Below are 24,589 nucleotides of genomic sequence, written 5' to 3' on the forward strand. Positions count from 1 at the left end.
TGGAGGGTAAAATCGTAGAGGGGGACCAAGAGATGAATACACTAAACAGATTCAGAAGGATGTAGCTTGCAGTAGGTACTGGGGGATGAAGAAGCTTGCACAGGATAGAGTAGCATGGAGAGCTGCATCAAACCAGTCTCTGGACTGAAGACAACAACAGAAAAATTTGTTGTGGACTAAAGTTTGTTACTGAATGCACTGAATCAACCTCTTACTTCATGGCCTAACTCATCTCATAGCAGTCAAAGAGGTAATATTATTCTCAAATTTGTATCAATTAACTACAAGGAACACTGACAATTTAAGGCTGATTTTTTCTGCAGCACTGTAATCCAATGTTACCCACGAAATGTGTATATGTATTAAGAAAACCTATATCTGCACAATAAAATCCATAAACTAATTGGGGTGTGTTTACACCTGACTCAATATTGTTTGTAGAAGTTATAAAATACAACTGTGCATACCCACTTCAACATCATTTTATTGTAACAAACTGACACCATGACAAACTTGGCAAGACAGCTGCATCTCCTTCAGTGTCATTTCCAACCTGGTGCCTATAAATGCATGTTTTAACACATTGCAAAATACCATAAAAGGAAAAATAAAAACATCAGAGGACATATTTTAGATCTTTAACAAGAAGCACATAAATTAGGAAATAAATGGTGTATAAAACTACACAATTTATAAACAATATATTTTAAACTTTTTAGTCTAATCGCACCGATTTTAATACTAGGCAGTTTCTATTCTTTTTTAGTGTTAACAGTGTAACACTTCTACACCGGCAACATACACAGCCTCACATACACCATTCCACAGTGCAGCAACAATATGAGTATCACATCACTTTTACAAATCTACATCATGGTTTGTTCCCAAGATAGTAATTTACTTCTTGTTTACAAAATCTTCTCCCTTCTGTATGTTCTTCTTTAGTTCTGGTATTGCTGCCTTTAGCAGCTCACTCTCAAAGTCAGACAGCTTCCCAAGGCCAAGGTTCTTCTGTATACCACCAGGCTACAAAATTAATTTTTGACTATATAAAAAAATCAGAATAGGAAACAACAACTGATTTGTTAAATTAGTACCCATTAATTGATGTACCCTGTGTATTCTATTCATTTTGTTATACTGATGGACTTTTACTCACCCCAAGAAGTAAAGGTGTTGCAAAGTATTTTGCCTCTGTAACATTTGATCGGACATAGGCACATTCAACAATATTTTGTTCTCCCTTGAGGGCTCTGATCACTGCAAATGCAAAGCGAGCACCTGCATATGCCATTGAAAGTGTTGCTGAACCAGCACCAGCTTTTGCTTTCACCACTTCTGTGCCAGCCTCCTGAAGGATAATGTAATAATGTTCATGAAAAACACAGGGTGACAATAGTTGGCAGGCCAACACGATTCATGAATGCCCAACAACAAATTGCTTAGATTCGGCAGAGAATTTAAATTTTAATTAATATTAGATAATCCCTTCACAAATTATAATTAATCTCATTCCTCAACTTTTAGTGAAGTTTAGTCATCTCAAGGCATGCTGTTCTGCAATCACTGCATGCTTTTATAATTTCTTTATAGTTTTCTTTAAATTTTTAATGAATTATGAACTAACAAAATGTACAATCAAAATTAGCTGTTTTTCTTTATTAAAATGTGTGTCATACTTTAATTACCTGTATTCTTTCAGTAAGAGCTTTGAGTTGATCCTTTGGGAAGTCCACACTGGGAGTTGCCTGAGAGATAAGAGGAATGATAGTGACTCCAGAGTGACCTCCCACCACCGGGATATTCACCTTTGTCGGGTCCAGACCCTGTTGTAAAAGTTTCAGTGTTACACTTTCGAGTCATAGCTTTTGAACAACACTAAACATTTGTCATGACAAAAAAATGTTGGTAGAAACATTTGAGATTCTATGCCTTAAATATATTATCTTGCATTTCTGTTTTTAACATACTATGAATTTGTACAGAACTGGAAAAACATTCTAGCTGTGAATCATATGCTCTATTTACACGAAGACTTAGATGAAAGACTACAAAAAACTAAAAATCATCAAAATGAAATTAAAATAAATAAAAAAAGGGACTACAGGTGATTATATCTGCAGTAACAGCAAACATTAAAAGACTGCTAGCTTCTTCAACACATTGCTTTCTCTATCATAGTAACACAGAGTCTGGAGGAAATATCAAGTACAGTGAAGTAGTCTTTTACTCCAGGAAATGTGCAGTATAATTCCTTTTGTGAAGCTTTAACTTTCAACCAACAACTCCTAAATTAGAAATTTTCTTAAGTTTTGTATTTGTGTGTGACTGCTGCCATATTATAAACAAAACTAACTTCTTTATTTGACTGCAGTCACAAAAACAATTATATACAAGATTTGACTGTTGCTGCACCTTAGATGCATTAGAAATCAGATTACAGTATCAACAGGAAATAAGTTATGATGTACTATTTTAAATCCTCTGAAGACCCAAAAAGGAACATGCTTTGAAAGAAGTTGATGTCTGAGTCCACAACCACTGCAAATTTCTAAAATGAAGCCATTTTCCTGTTCTTTTATTTTGAAATAAGCATTTCGATTTCATTATTCACCAATTACCTTATTTCAGCACCTTTGGCCTTCTCAAGGTACCATTTATCTGACTATAGGACTACCATGAATATCACACCACGCCTTTTTTTAAAAATGGCTTCTTGATAAATTTTTGTTTTTAATATATTCAGACTAATCTAAATTAGATTCTGTCTTACTGATGTTAAGTGCTAGGTTAAAAAGGTTAATATTCTACCTATTCTCAAACTTATGCCACTTATTGTTTTATATCTCTGTCTTATCAAAATATAGACAAACAATAAGAAATGGTCTACATTAATTTCTACCTTCACTTCCTTTTTTGCTTACTATCCAAGACATATCTGTAGTATCACTTTTAATTATAATAAAAATAATATAAATCTTCATTTGTAAGCATACTCTTTATTGTTTTTTCCTGACATTCCTCCCATAGAATTTTAGTTTCTGAGCCATCTTTAACACTGGGCACACAGTACTTTTTAAATCATTTCATAACAGATCCACTTAAAATTCTGCCCCAGGCATTAATGATGCACCAGCCCAGCATAGATGCAGAGTGTGTCTGTAACTTCCTCCTCCTTGAATGAAGTGCATAGTCTCCAAGAAGAAACCACTGTAAACCTCTTACAAGTGAACCTTAAAATATCTGTTCACAACAACCATCACTTGGAAGTTGTGACATCATGCCACCAGGAACTATTATGTCTGGGGTATTCTTTCTCATCCGACCCTCAATTTCCTGGATGAGGTACTCCCTGAAAGAATTCAGCACTGTTGTTTGAAGACCCTAGTATTGTGTTCCAAACAACCTTCTGGTGCAGGTCATTTGACAGCTATCACTTTTTTTAGTATCTAAAGATAAGTACTGCAGATCTTTTTCCTAAGAAGGATAACATACGAAGGGAGGTTTCCATCCATCTGGTAATGCACCCAGTACTAGCATTATTATTGTCTTCTCATTGTCATAAAGTCTTCTCTGAATATTTAATGTCCTTCACTTCAATAATAACCCTGGTAGGCCAAAATAAACAGGTGTGATCGTCATTGCTCATTTTTTGTTGTTGTTGTCGTCGTCATCAGTCCTGAGACTGGTTCGATGCAGTTCTCCATGCTACTCTATCCTGTGCAAGCTGCTTCATCTCCCAGCACCTACTGCAACATACATCTTTCTGAATCTGCTCTTTGTCTCCCTCTACAATTATTACCCTCCACATTGCCCTCCAGTACGAAATTGGTGATCCCTTGATGCCTCAGAACATGTCCTGCCAACCGGTCCCTTCTTCTAGTCAAGTTGTGTCACAAATTTCTCTTCTCCCCAATTCCATTCAATACCTCCCCAGTTATGTGGTCTAAACTCGTCCATGTTTCACTTCCATACATGGTTACACTCCACACAAATACTTTCAGAAACGACATTCTGACATTTAAATCTATACTCTATGTTAACAAATTTTTCTTCTTCAGAAACGCTTTCCTTGTCATTGCCAGTCTACATTTTAGATCCTCTCCACTTTGACCATCATCAGTTATTTTGCTCCCCAAATAGCAAAACACATTCACTACTTTAAGCGTCTCATTTCCTAATCTAATGCCCTCAGCATCACCCAATTTAATTCTACTACAGTCCATTATCCTCATTTTGCTTTTGTTGATGTTCATCTTATATCCTCCTTTCAAGACACTGTCCATTCTGTTCAAATTATCTTCCAGGTCCTTTGCTGTCTGACAGAGTTACAATGTCATCAGCAAACCTCATTTTTTATTTCATCTCCATGGATTTTAATTCCTACTCCGAATTTTTCTTTTGTTTCCTTCACTGCTTGCTCAATATACAGACTGAATAACATTGGGGATAGGCTACAACCCTGTCTCACTCCCTTCCCAATCACTCCTTCCCTTTCATGCCCCTTGATTCTTATAAATGCCATCTGGTTTCTGTACAAATTGTAAATAGCCTTTTGCTCCCTGTATTTGACCCCTGCCACCTTCAGAATTTGAAAGAGTATTCCAGTAAACATTGTTAAAAGCTTTCTCTAAGTCTACAAATGCTAGAAACATAGGTTTGCCTTTCCTTAATCTTTCTTCTAAGATAAGTTGTAAAGTCAGTATTGCCTCACGTGTTCCAATATTTCTATGGAATCCAAACTGATCTGCCCCTGCATCTTACCCCCTAGTGATATACGCCTTTACATTCTTACATTTGTCCTCTAGCCATCCCTGCTTAGCCATTTTGCATTTCCTGTCGATCTCATTTTTGAGACGTTTGTATTCCTTTTTGCCTGCTTCATTAACTGCATTTTTATATTTTCTCCTTTATCAATTAAATTCAATATCTTATGTTACCCAAGGATTTCTACTAGCCCTCATCTTTTTACCTACTCGATCCTCCGCTGCCTTTACTATTGAATCTCTAAAAGCTGCCCATTCTTGTCAATCGTTCCCTAATGCTCTCCCTGAAACTCTGTACAACCTCTGGTTCTTTCAGTTTATCCAGGTCCCATCTCCTTAAAGTCCCACCCTTTTGCAGTTTCTTCAGTTTTAATCTACAGTTCATGACCAAAAGATTGTGGTCAGAGTCCACATCTGCCCCTGAAAATGTCTTATAAAACCTGTTTCCTGAATCTCTGTCTTACAATTACATAATCTATCTGATACCTTCTAGTATCTCCAGGCTTGTTCCATGTACACAAACTTCTTTCATGATTAAGTTATGCTCTGTGCAAAATTCTACCAGATGGCTTCCTCTTTCATTTCTTACCTCCACAATTTCACCTACTAGGTTTCCTCCTCTCCCTTTTCCTACTATCGAATTCCAGTCAGCCATGACTATTAAATTTTCGTCTCCGTTCACTATCTCAATAATTTCTTTTATCTCATCATACATTTAATCAATTCTTCGTCAACTGCAGAGCTAGTTGGCATATAAACTTATCCCCTGGAAAATAGTTGTGTCATTTTCTTATATTTATTTATACGACAGCGATAAGCAAGTACATCAATGAAAATAATTTTTGAAAATATAACTGGATGGATAAAGTTAGAGAGCTAGTGGCTTAAGGGCATTGATTAGGTATGAAAGAAAAGGACTGTCAAGGTTTAACAAATGCAGAGTTACAGAAAAAAACTGCCAGAACTCCGAGTTAGGGGAGACCTACCAGACAGGTTGAGAAGGACTGACTGACTGTTGAGGACTGTGGCAGCGAAGTTTTGAAGATATGAGAGCTTAAAGGTGGAGGACAGGATAATAAGCAAGACAGATTACTAACAAAACATTGCACACGAGTTAAAGAGTGGAAAGCTAAGTGCATTAATAACATGGTACATGTGGGGAGCTGGGGAAAAAAAATGACAGGTTGAAAATAAGATATAGAAAACTAAAAGGGTGTGAAAAAATGAACAGTTACTGAGGAATAATATAAAGGCCAAAGAAATTTATGTAAATTAAGGCCAGGTGAGTACCAAGAACCCAGGACATCTAATACCAGCTTACCTGCAGAATTTTGAAAAAATTGTTAATGGGGCAAGAATCCAGATGATTTGTGGTTAAACAGGCACTGCAGGTCACAACTCATGCTGCAGATCATACTCTGCAACAGGAAGTTGTGTGCTGCCAGATACACCCTCTGTCTATGCCCATTCATCGTAACTATTAACCTAGTGGCAATCATACCACTGTAGAAGGCCAAAGAGTGCTTACGCAACACCTGGTACATAACATGAGATGTTTCACAGAGTGGTACAAAACGTGTTGTTTCACAGGTCGCTCTCTCTTTAACAGTATATGTTTTGCCAGTTACACAGCTGCTATAGGTCATGCTACGAGGGTGTATAGGGCAAGTCTTACAACAGGGACTGTCAAAGGGGTGCTTCACCTAAGCAGCATGATTGCATGCAGGTTTAGGGCTGAAAGTGAGGTCCTTTGATAACACACATGATTCAGGATGGGTGAGTACCTTAGAAGAGAGGTTGAGAATTGTGGCTAATTCTTGTAATGAGTTACTGCTGCTCTGGCAGGCAAGGCTCAGGGACGTTAAGAAGGTTGGCCAATCCATGCAGGAGAGGAGTTGGGTTCATGCTATGGCTGTTCATCGAGCTGGCAAGGGACAAGAAGTTAAACAACTGAGGTAGTTTAGGGGGAGGTAGGACAGTTAAATAGTTTTTCATCAAATGCTAAGATGAGCTAGCATTTTGCATCATAACAAGCCCCACACTCTTCTTCATCCCCACACACCAGCCAGTACTCACTTTTGATTCTGTAACTCATGCTGTCTTAAAAGTTTTCTTTAGCCCCAGCACCTTCATTAGGACAATTTCTCGAGTAATCAGGAAGCTTTGACATACTGAGCAACCTGCTGATCCAATAGCTCAGTCCTCCGAAAGTTTGGCATGTAGACAGTTTTCTTTAATTTATTCTTCATCTGACTGGAACTATGAATTTTGCCCCTCTGACACCAAATTTTCTTCTTGTTGTACAGGTGTTTGTAGTCAGTGCTTCACGAATCACCATTAACTTAAAATTAGCATCTTATTGTCTTCATGAACCAACTGTGGATCACTAACTTCTATATCCATGTTTCTCAACGGAGTCACAGCTGTGATTTGCATCCATTATCAATTGCTGCCATTCAGTTCTTACAGTGCTTACAATATAAGCAAACCAAATGACAACAATATGCTGACCTATCACCTAACAGCTGAATTCATAGAACTCTCACCATTTCAGATTAACACTGTACCCAACCTTGAAATTAACAGTGCTGCAGAACAGTAGCAGCTCGTTGTGGTGCATTTCAAATGTCCTGTGTGAACATATTTTTGTTAGTATTCATTTGTATCCTGCACAAATGTATACATCTGTTGAGTATCTGTCCAATTTTAAAGTCAATTCAGTTTTGACTACAAACTGATTCAGCAAACAGCAGTTTAAATAAAGTAGATGTTCCTAGTCAAAGCACTCTATACACACTCCAATGGCTGGAAGCACAATGGTGGCTGGCAACACAATGATATTTGCTACCCACTAACCACTCTCCTTATCCACATTCGTCCTAGCACTCAGCCAAGATACTGTTACTGGTCTCCCTGTAACCCTTCTGAATTCTTCAAATGAATTCTATGCATGATCTCCATTGTGAAAACTTCATCTGTAAATGAAGGACAGCCTAGCTGATTTCATCTATTACATAAAGTAAAAGCACTGACATCACAAGAAACAGTTAAATCTACAAATTCAAGACATTCATATTTTTTTCAAATGTTGAATTTAGGAAAAGACCTTGTCTCATAATGTGACCACAAAATTTACTGTATTGCTCACATGAAAGAACATTCAAAATTCAGAATTGCATAACAGCTTCAACAGCAAAAGGTTTGGTCCCGCTGGAATAACCATGAGCTCAAGCCTGAAAGAGAGATCTCCAATTAAATTTGTCAGTAACTTAGTTTCATCATGAAAGAGGACCAGAAGCTCAATTTTGTGATTTCAGATGTGGGCTTACAATGAATCGACAGCAGAGAAGAATTCAGTGATGTCAAAATGCATGAAGGTTTTAATTGACAGGTATAGTAACAAAACAACATATTGTTTCAGAAAACCAGCAATTTGCTCACTAATGTGAGATTTATGTAACAGTGCAGTCTTGGAAAAAAAAAATGTACTCAATGCTTGCACAATTTGAACTTTAACACAATTTTACAAGATGGTTCAACCACACCAATATCAGTACAATTGAAATAATTTTTTAATGCTGAGAAGGTAATTGAAAGGTTTTGTCAAATTCAGTCACACTGATGTATACATTAGTAGTAAATAGTTTAAGTATTAACACCTGACAAAATTTGATTATGGCACTAATAAACCCCAGATAACATTATTCAATGTCTTTATAAAAAGTTATGAAACAGATGGAGGAAATTTCATTTCATTTGCAAATGACATTTATGAAAGAGCCACCTTGACAAGTCCTTGTCTACCAATAACAATCACCGACACCATGCACACACAGAAAGCAGCAAAAATAACACACCCTAAGTAATACGGTTTATCAATTGCAGTTTATTGATGAACCAAGCAAATCTTTTGGTATCTCTTACACCAGGTTAATTGCAGCTTTAGTAATCCTGCTGTCTCCAAAATTTTGTACAGTTATCAACTACATTAAAGCAGCTTTGAATGCTAAAGTAATAGTAATTCTGTCACATGGAAAATTGTAGAGTCAGATTGTGCTTCAGTTGCCATTTTCCAAGGCTCAATCCCTGATCTCTGGATTAAACATTTTATTTTTATTGGTTTATTGATAGTGAATGGTATTTTAACTCTGTATAGCAAAACATTAAATATTTCCTTGAATGAGTTTCCAGCAAGAATTTAATGTCTGGTAGGAGTCCATGACTAATCACATCAGTTCGACAGTATCAAACTGTTAGTGTACTGCAGGTGTAAATCTTTATCTACAACTTAAATCAATATCAAACTACTACCTAACCACAACATTATTGCACTTTGCCTCTGTGGCCATTATTGGAAACACACTGTGATGTTACAGGAAACAAAGTGGTGGCCATTGAAAACACTGCCAATGCTTTCAGGTCAGTTGTGCATATACTGTCAAATAGTTCCACATGTCCTCATGAACTATCAACACCAGTTCAATGTGGTGTCATCCATAATCACGAATATCTCTGAGAGTGACAAACAATACAGCCACATTTGGGTGGTAAAGAGCTTATATCCTACATTTTAGAGCTTTGCCAGGAAAAAAAAAAAAATAAAAAACAGCAGGAGAATAGTTTTTTTACATGACTTTGATGAAGTATTTATTCGAAGAAATTGCTTGAGTCTTATGAGCTAAAGAAGGAAATTCAAACATTGAGACGGTTGTTCATATTTTGAAAAACTGAAATTTTTAGGGGAAAAGGAAACATTTCTGAAAGTAACTGAATTTCATTTAAAAATGTAAAAATAAGGTAACAATCCTAACAATTTTCCTGTATTGTTACCAAGCATGTGGAATACTTGGGAGCAATCAGAAATAATGAAAAGTAGACAAATAGAACAGTACTATTCAGGATGAAACATAGGTGCACACACATTATACCATGAAAAAATGCTAGCAGCATGGAATTCCCTGTGTGATGACAAACAGCTGTGCAGGCCACAGAGCTATTGTCCACAATGGAGAAGCAATGTGTTACACAGCAGGAATACAGTCTATTTACGATTATAAATCTCAATTCCAAGGTAATCATTATGATACAAATGCAAATTATCATCCCATCTGGTAGTAGTACTATTATTATTTCTTTCTTTTCTCAGATGTTATGTCTGGTCAAAAATGGAAAGTGACATGGACCTTGATCAAGCGTGACTTCCTTTTAACTGTGCGGTATATGTTACATTGCATTTAGGAACTTTTGGGTAATTTAACATGTATCAATAATTACAGATTTCTGTAGTTGTATATATAAGTTTGGATGCAGCTGTATTGCGTTAATGTACTGGTGGATATTGTGTGGTACGACTCCTGTCGTTGCTAGTATAATCGGTATAATGTCAACTTTATCCTGATGCTACATGTCCTTGACTTCCTCAGCCAGTTTGATGTATTTTTCTATTTTTTCTCCTGTTTTCTTCTGTATATTTGTTGTATTGGGTATGGATATTTCGATTAGTTGTGTTAATTTCTTCTTTTTATTGGTGAGTATGATGTCAGGTTTGTTATGTGGTGTTGTTTTATCAGTTATAATTGTTCTGTTCCAGTATAATTTGTATTCATCATTCTCCAGTACATTTTGTGGTGCATACTTGTATGTGGGAACGTGTTGTTTTATTAGTTTATGTTGTATGGCAAGTTGTTGATGTATTATTTTTGCTGCATTGTCATGTCTTCTGGGGTATTCTGTATTTGCTAGTATTGTACATCCACTTGTTATGTGATCTATTGTTTCTATTTGTTGTATGCGAAGTCTGCATTTATCTGTTGTGGTATTGGGATCTTTAATAATATGCTTGCTGTAATATCTGGTGTTTATTGTTTGATCCTGTATTGCGATCATGAATCCTTCCGTCTCACTGTATATATTGCCTTTTGTTAGCCATGTGTTGTATGCATCTTTATCAATGTGTGGCTGTGTTAGATGATACGGGTGCTTGCCATGTAGTATTTTCTTTTTCCAATTTACTTTCTTTGTATCTGTTGATGTTATGTGATCTAAAGGGTTGTAGAAGTGGTTATGAAAGTGCAGTGGTGTAGCCGATGTGTTTATGTGAGTGATTGCTTTGTGTATTTTGCTAGTTTCTGCTCGTTCTAGAAAGAATTTTCTTAAATTGTCTACCTGTCCATAATGTAGGTTTTTTTATGTCGGTAAATCCCCTTCCTCCTTCCTTTCTGCTTAATGTGAATCTTTCTGTTGCTGAATGTATGTGATGTATTCTATATTTGTGGCATTGTGATAGTGTAAGTGTATTGAGTGCTTCTAGGTCTGTTACTCCATTACACTACTCCAAATGAGTAGGTCAATATTGGTAGAGCATAAGTATTTATAGCTTTTGTCTTGTTTCTTGCTGTCAATTCTGTTTTCAGTATTTTTGTTAGTCTTTGTCTATATTTTTCTTTTAGTTCTCCTTTAATATTTGTATTATCTATTCCTATTTTTGTCTGTATCCTAGATATTTATAGGCATCTGTTTTTTTCCATCGCTTCTTTGCAGTCGCTATGGTTATCCAATATGTAATCTTCTGGTTTAGTGTGTTTTCCCTTGACTATGCTATTTTTACTTACATTTGTCTGTTCCAAAAGCCATATTTATATCATTGCTGAATATTTCTGTTATCTTTAGTAATTGATTGAGTTGTTGATTTGTTGCTACCAGTAGTTTTAGATCATCCATGTATAGCAAATGTGTGATTTTGTGTGGGTATGTTCCAGTAATATTATATCCATAATTCGTATTATTTAGCATGTTGGATAGTGGGTTCAGAGCAAGGCAGAACCAGAAAGGACTTAATTAGTCTCCTTGGTATATTCCACGCTTTATCAGTATTGGCTGAGATGTGAGGATATTTGAATTTGTTTGGATATTAAGTGTGGTTTTCCAATTTTTCATTGTTATGTTTAGGAACTGTATTAATTTAGGATCTACTTTGTATATTTCCAATATCTGTAGTAACCATGAGTGGGTGTACACTATCAAAAGGTTTTTGGTAATCAATGTGTGCGTATTGCAGCGACCTTTGTTTAGTTTTAGCGTGATATGTCACCTCTGTATTTATTATCAGTTGCTCTTTACATCCTCGTGCTCCTTTGCAGCAGCCTTTTTGTTCTTCATTTATAATTTTGTTCTGTGCTGTACGGGTCATTAATTTCTGTATAATGACTGAAGTTAATATTTTGTATATTGTTGGTAGGCATGTTATGGGGCGATATTTAGCTGGTTTGCTATGTCTGCTTGATCTTTAGGTTTCAGATAAGTTATTCCTTGTGTAAGTGTATCAGCGACTGTGTATGGGTCTGCAATGTACTTGTTAAATAATTTATAAAAACAAAGATGAGGTGACTTACCGAACAAAAGCGCTGGCAGGTCGATAGACACACAAACAAACACAAACATACACACAAAATTCAAGCTTTCGCAACAAACTGTTGCCTCATCAGGAAAGAGGGAAGGAGAGGGGAAGACGAAAGGAAGTGGGTTTTAAAGGAGAGGGTAAGGAGTCATTCCAATCCCGGGAGCGGAAAGACCTACCTTAGGGGAAAAAAAGGACAGGTATACACTCGCACACACGCACATATCCATCCACACATACAGACACCAAATGGATATGTGCGTGTGTGCGAGTGTATACCTGTCCTTTTTTTCCCCTAAGGTAAGTCTTTCCGCTCCCGGGATTGGAATGACTCCTTACCCTCTCCTTTAAAACCCACTTCCTTTCGTCTTCCCCTCTCCTTCCCTCTTTCCTGATGAGGCAACAGTTTGTTGCGAAAGCTTGAATTTTGTGTGTATGTATGTGTTTGTTTGTGTGTCTATCGACCTGCCAGCGCTTTTGTTCGGTAAGTCACCTCATCTTTGTTTTTATATATAATTTTTCCCACGTGGAATGTTTCCTTCCATTATATTGTTAAATAATTTAGTTAGATGTGAATGTGTTGAGGTGAACCTCTTTAGCCTGTGCAAGAATGGTCTAATGTCTGTATTTGTGTCTTTGTTTTTTATATATGTCAGCTGAAATTTCTCTTCTATATCTAACATGTGTGTCACTTCGTGTTCTATTTGTGCTTGTTCTGGTGGCTGTCTTAAGATTTCGTTTTCCTCTGATTGTTTAACTGATGTGTGCTGTTCTTTGTTTGCTCTGGGATGTTTGAGTCCATTACTGTATATTCTTCTTCTTATTGCACATTATTTTGTTCCAGTATTTGTTGTACTTTTACTTTGATGTTTTCTAATTCTGACTGGGGGTATCCTGTTATTTTTGATTATTAAACGGATCTGATCAGCTAGTCGTTCTGTTAAAAATTTTAATTCTGGGTATCTGGTAATAAATATTGTGTATACTTGCAATCTGTATCCAGTTGTGTTGGTTCCTAAGTTTGTTGCTTGGTAATAACATAACATGAGGTGTCGGTTAACTTCATCTGACCGTTTCATCCTCTGTCTGTTTTCCTTTTAGAGTGGTTGCAGGAAGCATATCCTGCAAAACACCTCTATTTGGATTTAAAACATTTTCTGTGTGGCTAGCAGTGTCGTTACCATTGTGGACGGGCATAGGGTTCAAACGTCGTCCCCAAATATGACAGTGCTTGCCCGAGGCTTCATTAGTTTTGTCCTGAACCAACTAATCACACTAAAAGGGGGGTTAGCCCTATTAGAGGTTTGTTCTTTTCGTCGCCTTTCACGACTGGCAGAACATACTGGAGGCCTATTCTTTATTATTATTATTTCTTTACTTTTTCAGACGTTAAGTCTGGTTAAAAATGGAAAGTGACACGGACCTTGATCAGGCGTCACTTCCTTTTAACTGTACGGTGTATGTTCTATTGCATTTAGGAACTTTCGGGTAATTGAATATGTATCAATAGTTACAGATTTCTGTAGTTGTATATATAAGTTTGGATGTAGCTGTATTGCATTGATGTACTGGTGGATATTGTGTGGTATGACTCCTGTAGTTGATAGTATAATTGGTATAATGTCAACTTTATCCTGATGCCACATGTCCTTGACTTCCTCAGCCAGTTGGATTTATTATTATTATTCATGATAACATGCTGTATCATACTGGTCAGACAGAGCCCCCACTATTGCAGCCCTCAAAGTAAATGACTGGCTCATTCAGAACAAAATCAGTTTTTAAACAAGTTTAACAAGAAATCAGCTTACACAAATTGTGTTTCATAGTAAGCTGGAGCCTATTTTTAAAGCAGATGAAGCCTATTTTTAAGGCAGACGCAAACTTCGTAAGGGAGTTTGCTGCTCAGAGGCTCCCATTATACCACTGATCTGAACTGTTTTGAGCTAATCTGGAATACAATGCAACAAAAAATTTCAGACAAATATTTCTTCCAGTAAACTATGCTGAAATAACCAAAGTTTTTATCTAAAATTGTTCAACATGATTAGAAGCTTGCATGAATCTTAGCAGAGAGAGGGGTTAACAGAACAAGGAATAGAGAATGTAATAATGTTGATCTGTACATTTAATATGCAGCACATGACAACAGTTCAAATGGCTCTGAGCACCATGGGACTTAACTGCTGAGGTCGTCAGTCCCCTAGAACTTAGAACTACTTAAGCTTAGCTAACCTAAGGACATCACACACATCCATGCCAGAGGCAGGATTCGAAGCTGCAACTGTAGCGGTTCCAGACTGAAGCGCCCAGAACCGCTCGGTCGCACCGGCCGGCCCGACAACAATGATATGGAAACTGACTGAGAATGAAATTTGAATGTATTCCAATTAAAAACACATCAAAGAACTTAGCACCTATAGCTTGTATGATGGACCATCCACTTCTTCACTAATAACCAAGGTTAGTGCAGTTTTTAATCACTAAAATGTAGTCGTACCATCCTTCCTTCTCTCCACGACAGTGATCGTCTTGCGACTCCTGATAAGCTTACCAAAATGTCTTCACCCCATGTGAAATAATACTGCAGTCAACTTATTGCACATTCAGAAGTATTTATCTCCTTTTACATAGTACCATAGCTTTCAATTACATAACTGCAGTTTAGTTTAGCTCTACTGCAAGTGTAACAAAAAAATCTCTCTTTCTCTACAAGATTCTGGACATACAAACATTTGTTGTCTACAAAACCAGTTATTCCTAGCCACCATGGAATGTTGTACAATAAGAGTATTTTGAATCTTGAATCTGGCAACAAACCTTGGCTTCTGCAATAAAGGTGTTTGCTCGTACAACATCTAAAGTTGAAACTCCAAACACCCTGTTGGGATCGTATACTCCCGCTTTTTGTAGAACTTCTGAAGCAATAGGTACAGTGCTGTTTACCTGCAATAGGAAAGTAATTTTAATATGTCAAAAAACATGCTTTGTGATAATGTGTTTGGCCATTAAACATGCAGACACAATAGACGGGAAGTGTATTCCGATTATCCTTCATGAAACTCGCCACTGTCAAAGAATGCACAACACTGTTAAAGAAAACCAACAATTAAACAGGTTTTGTGTTAACACTAGCTGGATTTTTTCTTTGTTTAGATTTGTGCTTCATGTTTGCAATTGCTACTAAAAAGGAACAGCTTCTAGACAACAAATTTTATACAAATATGAAGATAATAAAAATGTACCTGTTCAATAATCAATAATCTGATGTGTCAATCAAGGAAACAGAAAATTTTCAATTTCTTTGAGTCTAAAACTGAAATTTTAACAGTGCTTTCCTGTAATTCATGGATACACATATTACATGTATGTATCTCGAACATAGATACTGGAATGATTCCTAACAATGGGTTTCAAAGCAACCTAAAATTCATTTTACACTCTCTTGCCTCTCACCTTTGGCCACATTTTTTTTTAGTATAACCTAACAACTTTACCATTCTGTAAGTTGTTGTTGTTATTCTTGTTATTTCTAGACCTACGCAACAAATCTTTTCACAAATAAAAACTGACCTCTATGCAGGAAGTAAGTTCACATCTTGATCGACAGCCACAACTAAACTGCTGCTCTTGTAGTATCAGTGAGAAGATTAACAACTCACATTTTAGTGTATTTTAAACACTATTTAATCCTAAATCGTACAAGAGCAGAATGAATAAAATATGGAGTTACTAAAGGCAGTCTGACCAGTGGTCTCAGATTATTAAACATTATGGCCTTAAATGGTGTTACTTACAGATAGTCTGATTCCATGATTGCTGAGATAGCAACAAGAAAAGGAAGCTGATATTTAAGGCACAAGTTTGGATTATTTTATGAATAGCAGAAGAGTCAAAAGAGCAGCAGCTATGCAAACACACTGTTTTAATTCCATCAACACTGAACTCCAATTACCACAAGGTCAAGTTATGTTTTGCTTTTAGAGCTGCAGAATCACAAGAACTTTAACAACATGTGTGGAAAAAAACACTGTATTACCTTCTAAACTTCCAAGTGTCCATATATAATAGGCAAGAGAGAATTCTAGAATATTGTGTCCATGTGTGTTGAAGACACAGCTACATGTTGGGCACAAATTTATTCACAGGGAAGTAATTTAAAATTGGATAAACATTAACAGGCTTTTACTCTTTTGTAAAATTGGGTCTGTCAGTTACTTTCACTCAATACTACAGATTATTATGAATGACCAAAGTGGTTTTGTTGTGTTTGGCCAAATACTGCAAAACTTTTGCCTCACAAAAAAAAAAAAAAAAAAAAAAAAAAAAAAAAAGTTTTGTTTCATTTACAAGTTTTTGCTCCCTTCCACTACAGTATAGCAGCAGTAGTTTACATAGACAGCGATAAGGAATATTAAAACTGTGCACCACACTGGGACTCCAAGCCAGATTCTTGCACTCTATAGTCAGTGGTCTTACCAATACCTATCCAAGCACAACACTTGGCCTTTTAGCCTTAGTTCTGTTATTATTTCTTCTTCTTCTTCTTCTTCTTCTTCTTCTTCTTCTTCACAAACTTCACAGAGACTTCTCCCCAATCTGCAGGAGTTGCACTTGGAAGAGAGGATATCAGAAGGAAATGGCACCAGTGGGCAACACTTTAAACTGCCTGACAGATTATAACTGTGCTGACCAAGTCCAGCTATAGTGAGACAGACTAATTCCAGCAACAGCCCTCACAATGTGGCAAAGTCTAACCTTTCTCACAGAAGTGCTAGTCCAGCACACAAGGCAGCTTCTGTGAAGTTTGAAATGTAGGAGACTGCTTCTGATAGAATTGATGCTATGAGCAGAGATCATGAGTCATGGGCGGTCAGAAGGTAAGAACACGGTCATTCAAATGCAAGGTCCAAAATGGACAAGGCACTGTTTTATTGTACCTTGCAGTTTCAAAAAAGCAAGAACTTCTCTGCAGATTAAAAGATGAAAAAAATTTACATCGTGTTTGGACAACATGAATCAGTTATAACAAGACATCACTTGAGAAACACTCTTTCATGAACATCCATTGAGAGCTAACTTCATATGTCAAGAGTACATACACATTACAGCCATAGATACATCTCAGAATAAGCATCTAATTCACACAGCACACACAAGTCACCAAACAGCTAGGCCCTAACTGCAAATTGAATACTGAACAACATTTAATTTGAATCTAAGAAATAACTTCTGGAGACGCAACATTTCAGAAACAAATACAGTGATCAAACAAAGCAAATACCTGTGACAAAAAATCCTGGCATTATAACACAGCAAACATGGAACTCACCAAAAGTTGAAATGTCCTGGTAATCTCACCATTTACAACTTATGCCCTCTCCTCTACATGAAACAGACTGTGTAAGCAAACAAAAATTAATCCAGCAGCCACAGACTGGTAAAACTGACATCAATCAGAAGTACAGATTGTCAACAACCTATTCCCATCCCTATGTTCATGAATCCGTAACTGGGAAGCCAATGAAACAGAGTGGGAACAACGATCTGAAATTAATTTCAAAGCAGCTGGAATACTGATTAACCCTCAAATTTTTCTGTGCAGTATGTGGAAGAGTGTTTTGTACCGAAGCTTGGAGAGCATTCAGACTGAAGGTCAAAGGCAAAAAATTACATGCTTAAAAAGAATGTTGGGCATTTCTCTAGCCGACAGAAAAGTTCCACAATATTAATGTCTAAAATACTGTTATGGGACATTTGTGAAAATGACTTAACCATGGTACCACTGTACCTCTGCAACTGAAGGCAAGATCAGTATCATAATATAATGAAACTACAAGGGTAATCCCAAAAGTAAGGTCTCCAATTTTTTTTTAAATAAGTACATAGACCTGTTTATTTCTACAATCTACATCAGTTTACAGCTTGAGCATTTAGCTATTTTTCGACAATCACCATTTCTGTCGGTGCATTTTTGTAGACGCTGTGGCAGGTTTTATATACCCATGTCATACCAGCTCGCTACCATGCTGTTCAGAAAGTTATGAACCTCTTATTTCACCTTGTCGTCGGAGCTGAATTGCTTTCTGGCCAAATGTTCTTTTAACCTAGGGAACAGGTGATAGTCACTGGGCACCAAGTCAGGACTGTAGGGTGGGTGGCTGATTATGTTCCACTGAAACTGTTACAGGAGAGCAACGGTTTGCTGAGTGATGTGGGGGTGAGCATTGTCATGGAGAATGTGTACACCCTTGCTCAACATTCCTCTTTTCCGGTTCTGAATTGCCCGTTTGCATTTTTTCAGAGTCTCACAGTACCGGTCAGCATTAATTGTGGTCCCAGCAATTCAGCTCCGATGACGAGGTGAAAGAAGAGGTTCATAACTTTCTGAACAGCATGGTGGCGAGCTTCTATGACATGAGCATACATAAACTACCACAGCATCTACAGAAATGGTGAGTATGTCGAAAAATAGCTAAACATTCAAGCTGTGAACTGATGCAAGTCATTGTTTATTTCTACATTTATATGTACTTATAAAAAAATAGGAGACCTTACTTTTGGGATAACCCTCGTATATTATTGACAACTCAATTCTATGATTCACACTTCAATCTCATTACTTAGTTGCAATAGATACCAAAGTAGCGTGTTTTGTGTTACCTCTAAAGCAATCTAAATCTGAACTGGAGGCATATTTCTTGTCACATCATGCTAATAAGATGTTGTCTGCAGAGAACTTATGGTGGCTTCTTGTTGTGGTCTCCTGTCCAAAGACCCGTTTGATGCAGCTCTTCATCCTATCGTATCTTGTGCAAGTCTCTTTCTTAGTAACTACTGCAACCTACAACCTCCTGAATCTATTTACTGAGTAATCTCTGTATCCCTCTGCTATTTTTACCTCCCCCCCCCCACACACACACACACACTTCTGTACAATACTAAATTGGTGATCCCTGATGTCCAAATTATGTACTACCAACCAATGCCCTCTAATCAGGTTGCACAACAAATTTCTTCTCTCTCCAATTCCATTCAGCATCTCCTCACAAATTATATAACATACCCATCTAATCTTCAGCAATCTTCTTTAGCACCACATTTTAAAAGCCTCCATTCTCATCTCATCTTAACTGTTTACCAGTCATGCTTCGCTTCTATACATGGCTACACACTATATACATGTCTAAAAATACTTCCTAACACTTAAATCTGTATTCGACAATACAGAGAAATGCTGTTCTTGCCACTGACAGTATGTTTTATACTAACTCTACACTAGCCATAACAGTTATTTTGCTGATCAAATAACAAAACTCATCTACTTCTTTAAGTGTCTTGTTTCCTAATCTAACTCCCTCAACTTCACCTGATTTAATTCAACAACATTCCATTATCCTTGTTTTGCTTTTGTTGATGTTCATCCTATATCTTCCTTTCAACACTATCTATTCCAACTGCTCTTCCAAGTTCTTTGCTGTCTGATACAATTACAATGTCACTGGCAAACCCCAAAGAATTTTATATCTTCTAACTAAACTGTAATACCTACACCAAAGTTTTCTTTGGATTCCTTTACGACTTGCTCAATGTACAGACCGAACATCATGGATAGGCTGCAACTGTCTCACTCCCTTTTCAACCACAGCTTCCCTTTCGTGCTCCCTTACAACCAAGATATTTGAATGAATAAAAATAATTTTACATTTTCATGATCTTGACAAAAACTAAATGAATCACAGTGAAATCAGAGACTCACTATAGGACTCTATACGACGAGGCTAATAAGTAATACACCTCTCAGTAAAATCATTGGTCCTTTTGACATGGTCTTTATTAACCAAATTTACCACAAATTATGTTCCTCTTCCTGTTTAACTTTGATGTTTCTGTAATGCTTTATATACATGTGTAATACCTGTTAATATATAAATTACCAAGAGAGATGGCACAGTAAAGGCACCACATTCTCATTTGGGACAACAGAATCTCACATCCTAATCCGACTAACCAGTTCTACGTTTTCCGCAGTTTCCCCGAAATAACTTCAGAAGAATGGTGAGGTTCCATAGTGCATGGACTATTTCTTTGCCCATCCTTCCCCCTAGCCAAGCTTGTGCTCCATTTCCAATGACCTTGTCAGCAATCTTCTTCTGTTCCATGTATATAATTCCATGAAATATAAAGGTACTAGGAGAATGAAATTGGGTTGTGAGTGTTGCACGAGTTCAGTTTAAATCATAGTCTGGGACACAATTTTAGTGCATATGACTTAATTTGCTATAATTTTAGTTTTTGCTTGAATCACAAATAGTTACGGATTAATATAAATATCTGGTTTAACTTCCGATAAATATCTGATTAACATTTTCATTCCACACCTTGACAAGACTTAAGAAAAATAAGGAGGCAATACTTTGTAATAAAAGCAATATGAGCCAGGGCACCAGTTAATGTAGTGGATCCACATTGCATTTTTCACAGTAATAATACTCACAACGTGTTCATGATCCAATATTTGTTTTCTGAATTCATTGTTTAGTTTTTGCGATGAAAACTGCATTAAATATGGTAGAAAGTTGAAAATTATGCTGCTACACTACAGTTGAATCTGTTGCTAGTATCTTCCTCTAGCATTCACAGTTGTTGAAGCACAGAATTAAGTAAAGAAGAGGAGACCACAAAGGCAATGTATCTTCAGCAAAGAAACAAATCATTTGATATTTTAATCATTTATCAGCTTGTTAATTGTCTCGCTATTCTCCCCATAGAAAGGAATTTATTTACAGATCAATGGAGATGATGATTTTGTGTGTGCGTGGTGCACACATTTGTCACACTGATCTACTGGGGAGGAGAAAAAATACAAGTGATTTTCAAATTGCAACCAATAGCTCATATTTATACTATATTTTGCAAGGACAGTTGACTTGGCAGTGATTAGCAGCACAGCTTCAAGGAAGTTAGTGAAATCAATTAATTTGATGTCATGAGAAGCTTGGCCACATTCACCAAACTGTTACTCAGGACACAGTGATCAGATTACTGTCATCTCAAGATTCACATTTTAAGTTTGGCCCGATATGTCCAAGAGAATTATGTTTCTTGTTGTCATATAACTTGTGAACTTTTATGATAACTAAGAATACTTTATCAATATTTGAACTAGATCCATACATTCAGTTTGGTCACATGATCATGAAGTAAAGCAGTAAATCTTTTCACCTAAAAGGCACACCATAAAAGACAGAAGGCAAGACCTTCCAGAAACTAAATCAACTCAATTTTGGGAGAATGCTACTTACATGATGTCAGTTACTTACAGGGTTTGAAATGATGCCAATAATAGCTTTTGGACACACTTCAGCACATGCCTGGGCAAGGTCTCTCACAATTGATGCATTTGTGTTGAAGAGGTCATCTCTTGTCATTCCGGGTTTCCTTGGTACACCAGCTGGGATGATCACCACCTCGCAACCTTTCAGAGCATCCTGAAATCATACCGGCTATCAGCAGGCATCTAAAGCAATTTCAACAGTACTGTTAAGAACACTGATCAGTTTAAATTTATGTACCATCAATCACATTGTTATTGCCTGTGTCCTATCTTACTGTTTAAATTCTCTGTAGAACAAATTCTGGACAGACACTTCTGGGCCTACACACACTGTGCTGACCTCTTCATGCAACAGTTTTGTGCACTTGATAGTGACTGCACTGCCAACCACATACTGTGAGGGCCATTCTGAATTTGGACGAAGTGGGATATTATCAAGTCCTGAATTGCAGAGTTCGTATATTACTTTCAAAATCTCATTTGAGGAATTTAATTCCGGTATTGAACAATATATATTACGGTGTTCAGACAGAGTTAACAACATCCAACTTCGGCAAATGCTTTTTCCATTGTTAAATGCGTTGCTGGGAGGATTCAACTATACAGAAATTAACGACACGTATAACATCTGTTTGTATTTCCTAAATTAAGGCTGTTTCGGTCTACGTTCGTGGCAGACACGCGCACAAAAGGTTAAATTGCCAGATGGCAAATAAGAGTTTTCAAAGCGCTGCACACAAGCATTACCTTCAGCTGATTGGAACCATCATAGCCCTTTACTTTAGCTGGCGTTTCAATGTGACTTAGGTCGGCTGCAACTCCTGGAGTGTTTACAATATCGTAGAGAGATAATTCTGATACGAGTGGAGACTGTTTCATTAATAATGACAGAGGCTGGCCAATTCCTCCACTTGCTCCTAGGACAGCCACTTTAGTATGTCTCTGAAAAGAAAGAAATATTAATTTGCTTTTTTAACATATTCCAGAATTAAATTTAGTGTCTTTTTACACAAGTCATATTCTTAACCGGTAGGAACTACCCACACGTCGTAGAAATACACCATTTCGAAGCTATGCATTCATTTCTCACCTGCGACGATGTGGATATACTTCTAACACCATTTTGCAAAACTGACACGGTCTGGGGTCTCACTACGCGAGAAAACATTCTCTTTCTTACTTCTACGTAATTCTACACTCGCCCAACTTGTACAGCCGACGACCTTGCAAGGAGAAGGGAGTGAAGCCTACACGCAAGCGTCGATCAGACTATCGTTCGACATTCGATTGTTGTCGACAACAAAGTAGACAATATAGGAAATTGCGATGGGTGAACTCGGCTTACCGAGTTGAACGTTTGCATAAACCGAGTTTTAACAGAGTTGGTACGAAAAAACTGAGATGACTTTCAACGTCGTTCATTCTTTCGCGTCTGTGTAGATTACGAGTCAGTTCCGTTAACCAGCCTGCGCTCTGGAGTTTCCCAAGCAGTGGTTATATATACAGGGTGGTCCATTGATCGTGACCGGGCCGAATATCTCACGAAATAAACGTAAGCGAAAAAACTACAAAGAATGAAACTTCTCTAGCTTGAAGGGGAAACCAGATGGCGCTATGGTTGGCCCGCTAGATGGCGCTGCCATAGGTGAAACATATCAACTGCGTTTTTTTAAATAGGAACCCCCATTTTTATTACATATTCGTGTAGTACGTAAGGAAATATGAATGTTTTAGTTGGAACACTCGTTTTGCTTTGTGATAGATGGCGCTGTAATAGTCACAAACATACGGCTCACAATTACAGACTGAGGTAGAAGTTCGGGTTGGTTACACCAAACAACACCATTTTAACAGTAGTTCATTTATTCACCTCTTTACACAAGCAAGGCTTATAAAGAACTGACATGGCGGAACTGCACAATTAGATTAGTTGATGATAATCAGATCGATGCTGGTGTCCACCTCATCGGTGCCACATAGTCCGCCCCCCCCCCCCCCCCCCCCCGCAGTCCGGAGTACTCTTGAGCGGCCCAGGGAGGGGGGGGGGGGCGTGACAATGGCGTCGGCAGGGGTCGTCCGCGGGCGGGAGCCGGACCACAGTCAGCTCGACAGTGTCGTCGCGGCGCTGTGTGGGTAGGTGTCGTGAAGGAAGGTTCGGCCACCGGACTTGGAAGTCGTTGAAGCGAGCCAGGCGTCGTACTGGGCGTGCTGGTCGTGCGGCGACAGATAGGCCGGCGGTTTGCGGGTGGAGCGGAGCGACGACGACGATGTCTCCGGTAGGCGTGGCGAGAGGGGAACACATTTCACCAGGTGGCAAGGAATGGCGGAGGTTGTGTCATGAGCACTGGATGAAGGGAAACACATGACGAACAGTGTATCATCGCGTAGTATTATTGAGATATCGTGGATTATGTCCGGGGGGGACAGGCACAAACACCTCGAGCGAGGGCACGTCCAAGATGGAGGGGCGTGAGAAACCTCGACAGGGCGAGGAAGGCGATGGTGGAAAGGTCGAAGGGACCGGCGTCCGTTGTGCATTGGTGAGCTTGCGTGAGAAGAACTGCAGAGGCGAAGTCTGGCTGTCGATTGTCCGGCTAAGGACAGCGCCGATGGCAGTATCGCTCGCGTCTGTGGTGATGAAAAGCTGCACATTGGGATGAGGATGCGCGATGGTGTGGGCCTCGGCAAGAAGATTTTTGAGGGCAGTAAAAGAGTCAGTCATAGCAGGGGTCCATGGAACGGGCCGAGATCCAGAAGTGTTGGTGTTTGCCAAGGCGTCCGTCAGTTGAGACTGAATCTCTGCAGCCCGAGGTAGACGTCTTATGAAAAACTGAATACTAGCAGTGCAGGTGACTGAAGGATGGAGGGCACCAAGAGGGTGCACTTGCCTCCCCCCTGGAGTACAGAGTTTTTATTCACTGCAGAATTCTCACACACTTGTAGAAGTAATTTCCGTAATTCTGCAGAACCTCTCGTTTAGCCAACTGTAGCGTTGTGTGGCTGATCGCAGGGAAATAATATAGGGTGGCGCACGGAAAACCGGCCCCGAGTACAGACTGCTCGCCAATTACGCACGATTTGTTACCGGTT

At 38.0% G+C, this 24,589-nt stretch overlaps 1 protein-coding gene across 1 annotated transcript; it reads right to left on the reverse strand.

The window, feature by feature from the left end:
• Positions 1-464: 464 nt before the first annotated feature.
• LOC124545241 (malate dehydrogenase, mitochondrial) lies at positions 465-22,752 on the reverse strand. The gene is made up of 7 exons (XM_047124113.1): positions 22,590-22,752; positions 22,247-22,441; positions 21,486-21,653; positions 14,983-15,108; positions 1,689-1,826; positions 1,160-1,351; positions 465-1,026 (listed from the first exon to the last, which is right to left on the reverse strand). Exons 1-7 carry the CDS (start codon positions 22,665-22,667, stop codon positions 898-900), a joined length of 1,026 nt encoding a protein of 341 aa, XP_046980069.1. The 5' UTR covers positions 22,668-22,752; the 3' UTR covers positions 465-897.
• Positions 22,753-24,589: the final 1,837 nt, after the last annotated feature.

The sequence above is a fragment of the Schistocerca americana genome, chromosome 8 (assembly GCF_021461395.2).
Source record: "Schistocerca americana isolate TAMUIC-IGC-003095 chromosome 8, iqSchAmer2.1, whole genome shotgun sequence".
In the NCBI taxonomy this organism is placed as follows: Eukaryota; Metazoa; Arthropoda; class Insecta; order Orthoptera; family Acrididae; genus Schistocerca; species Schistocerca americana.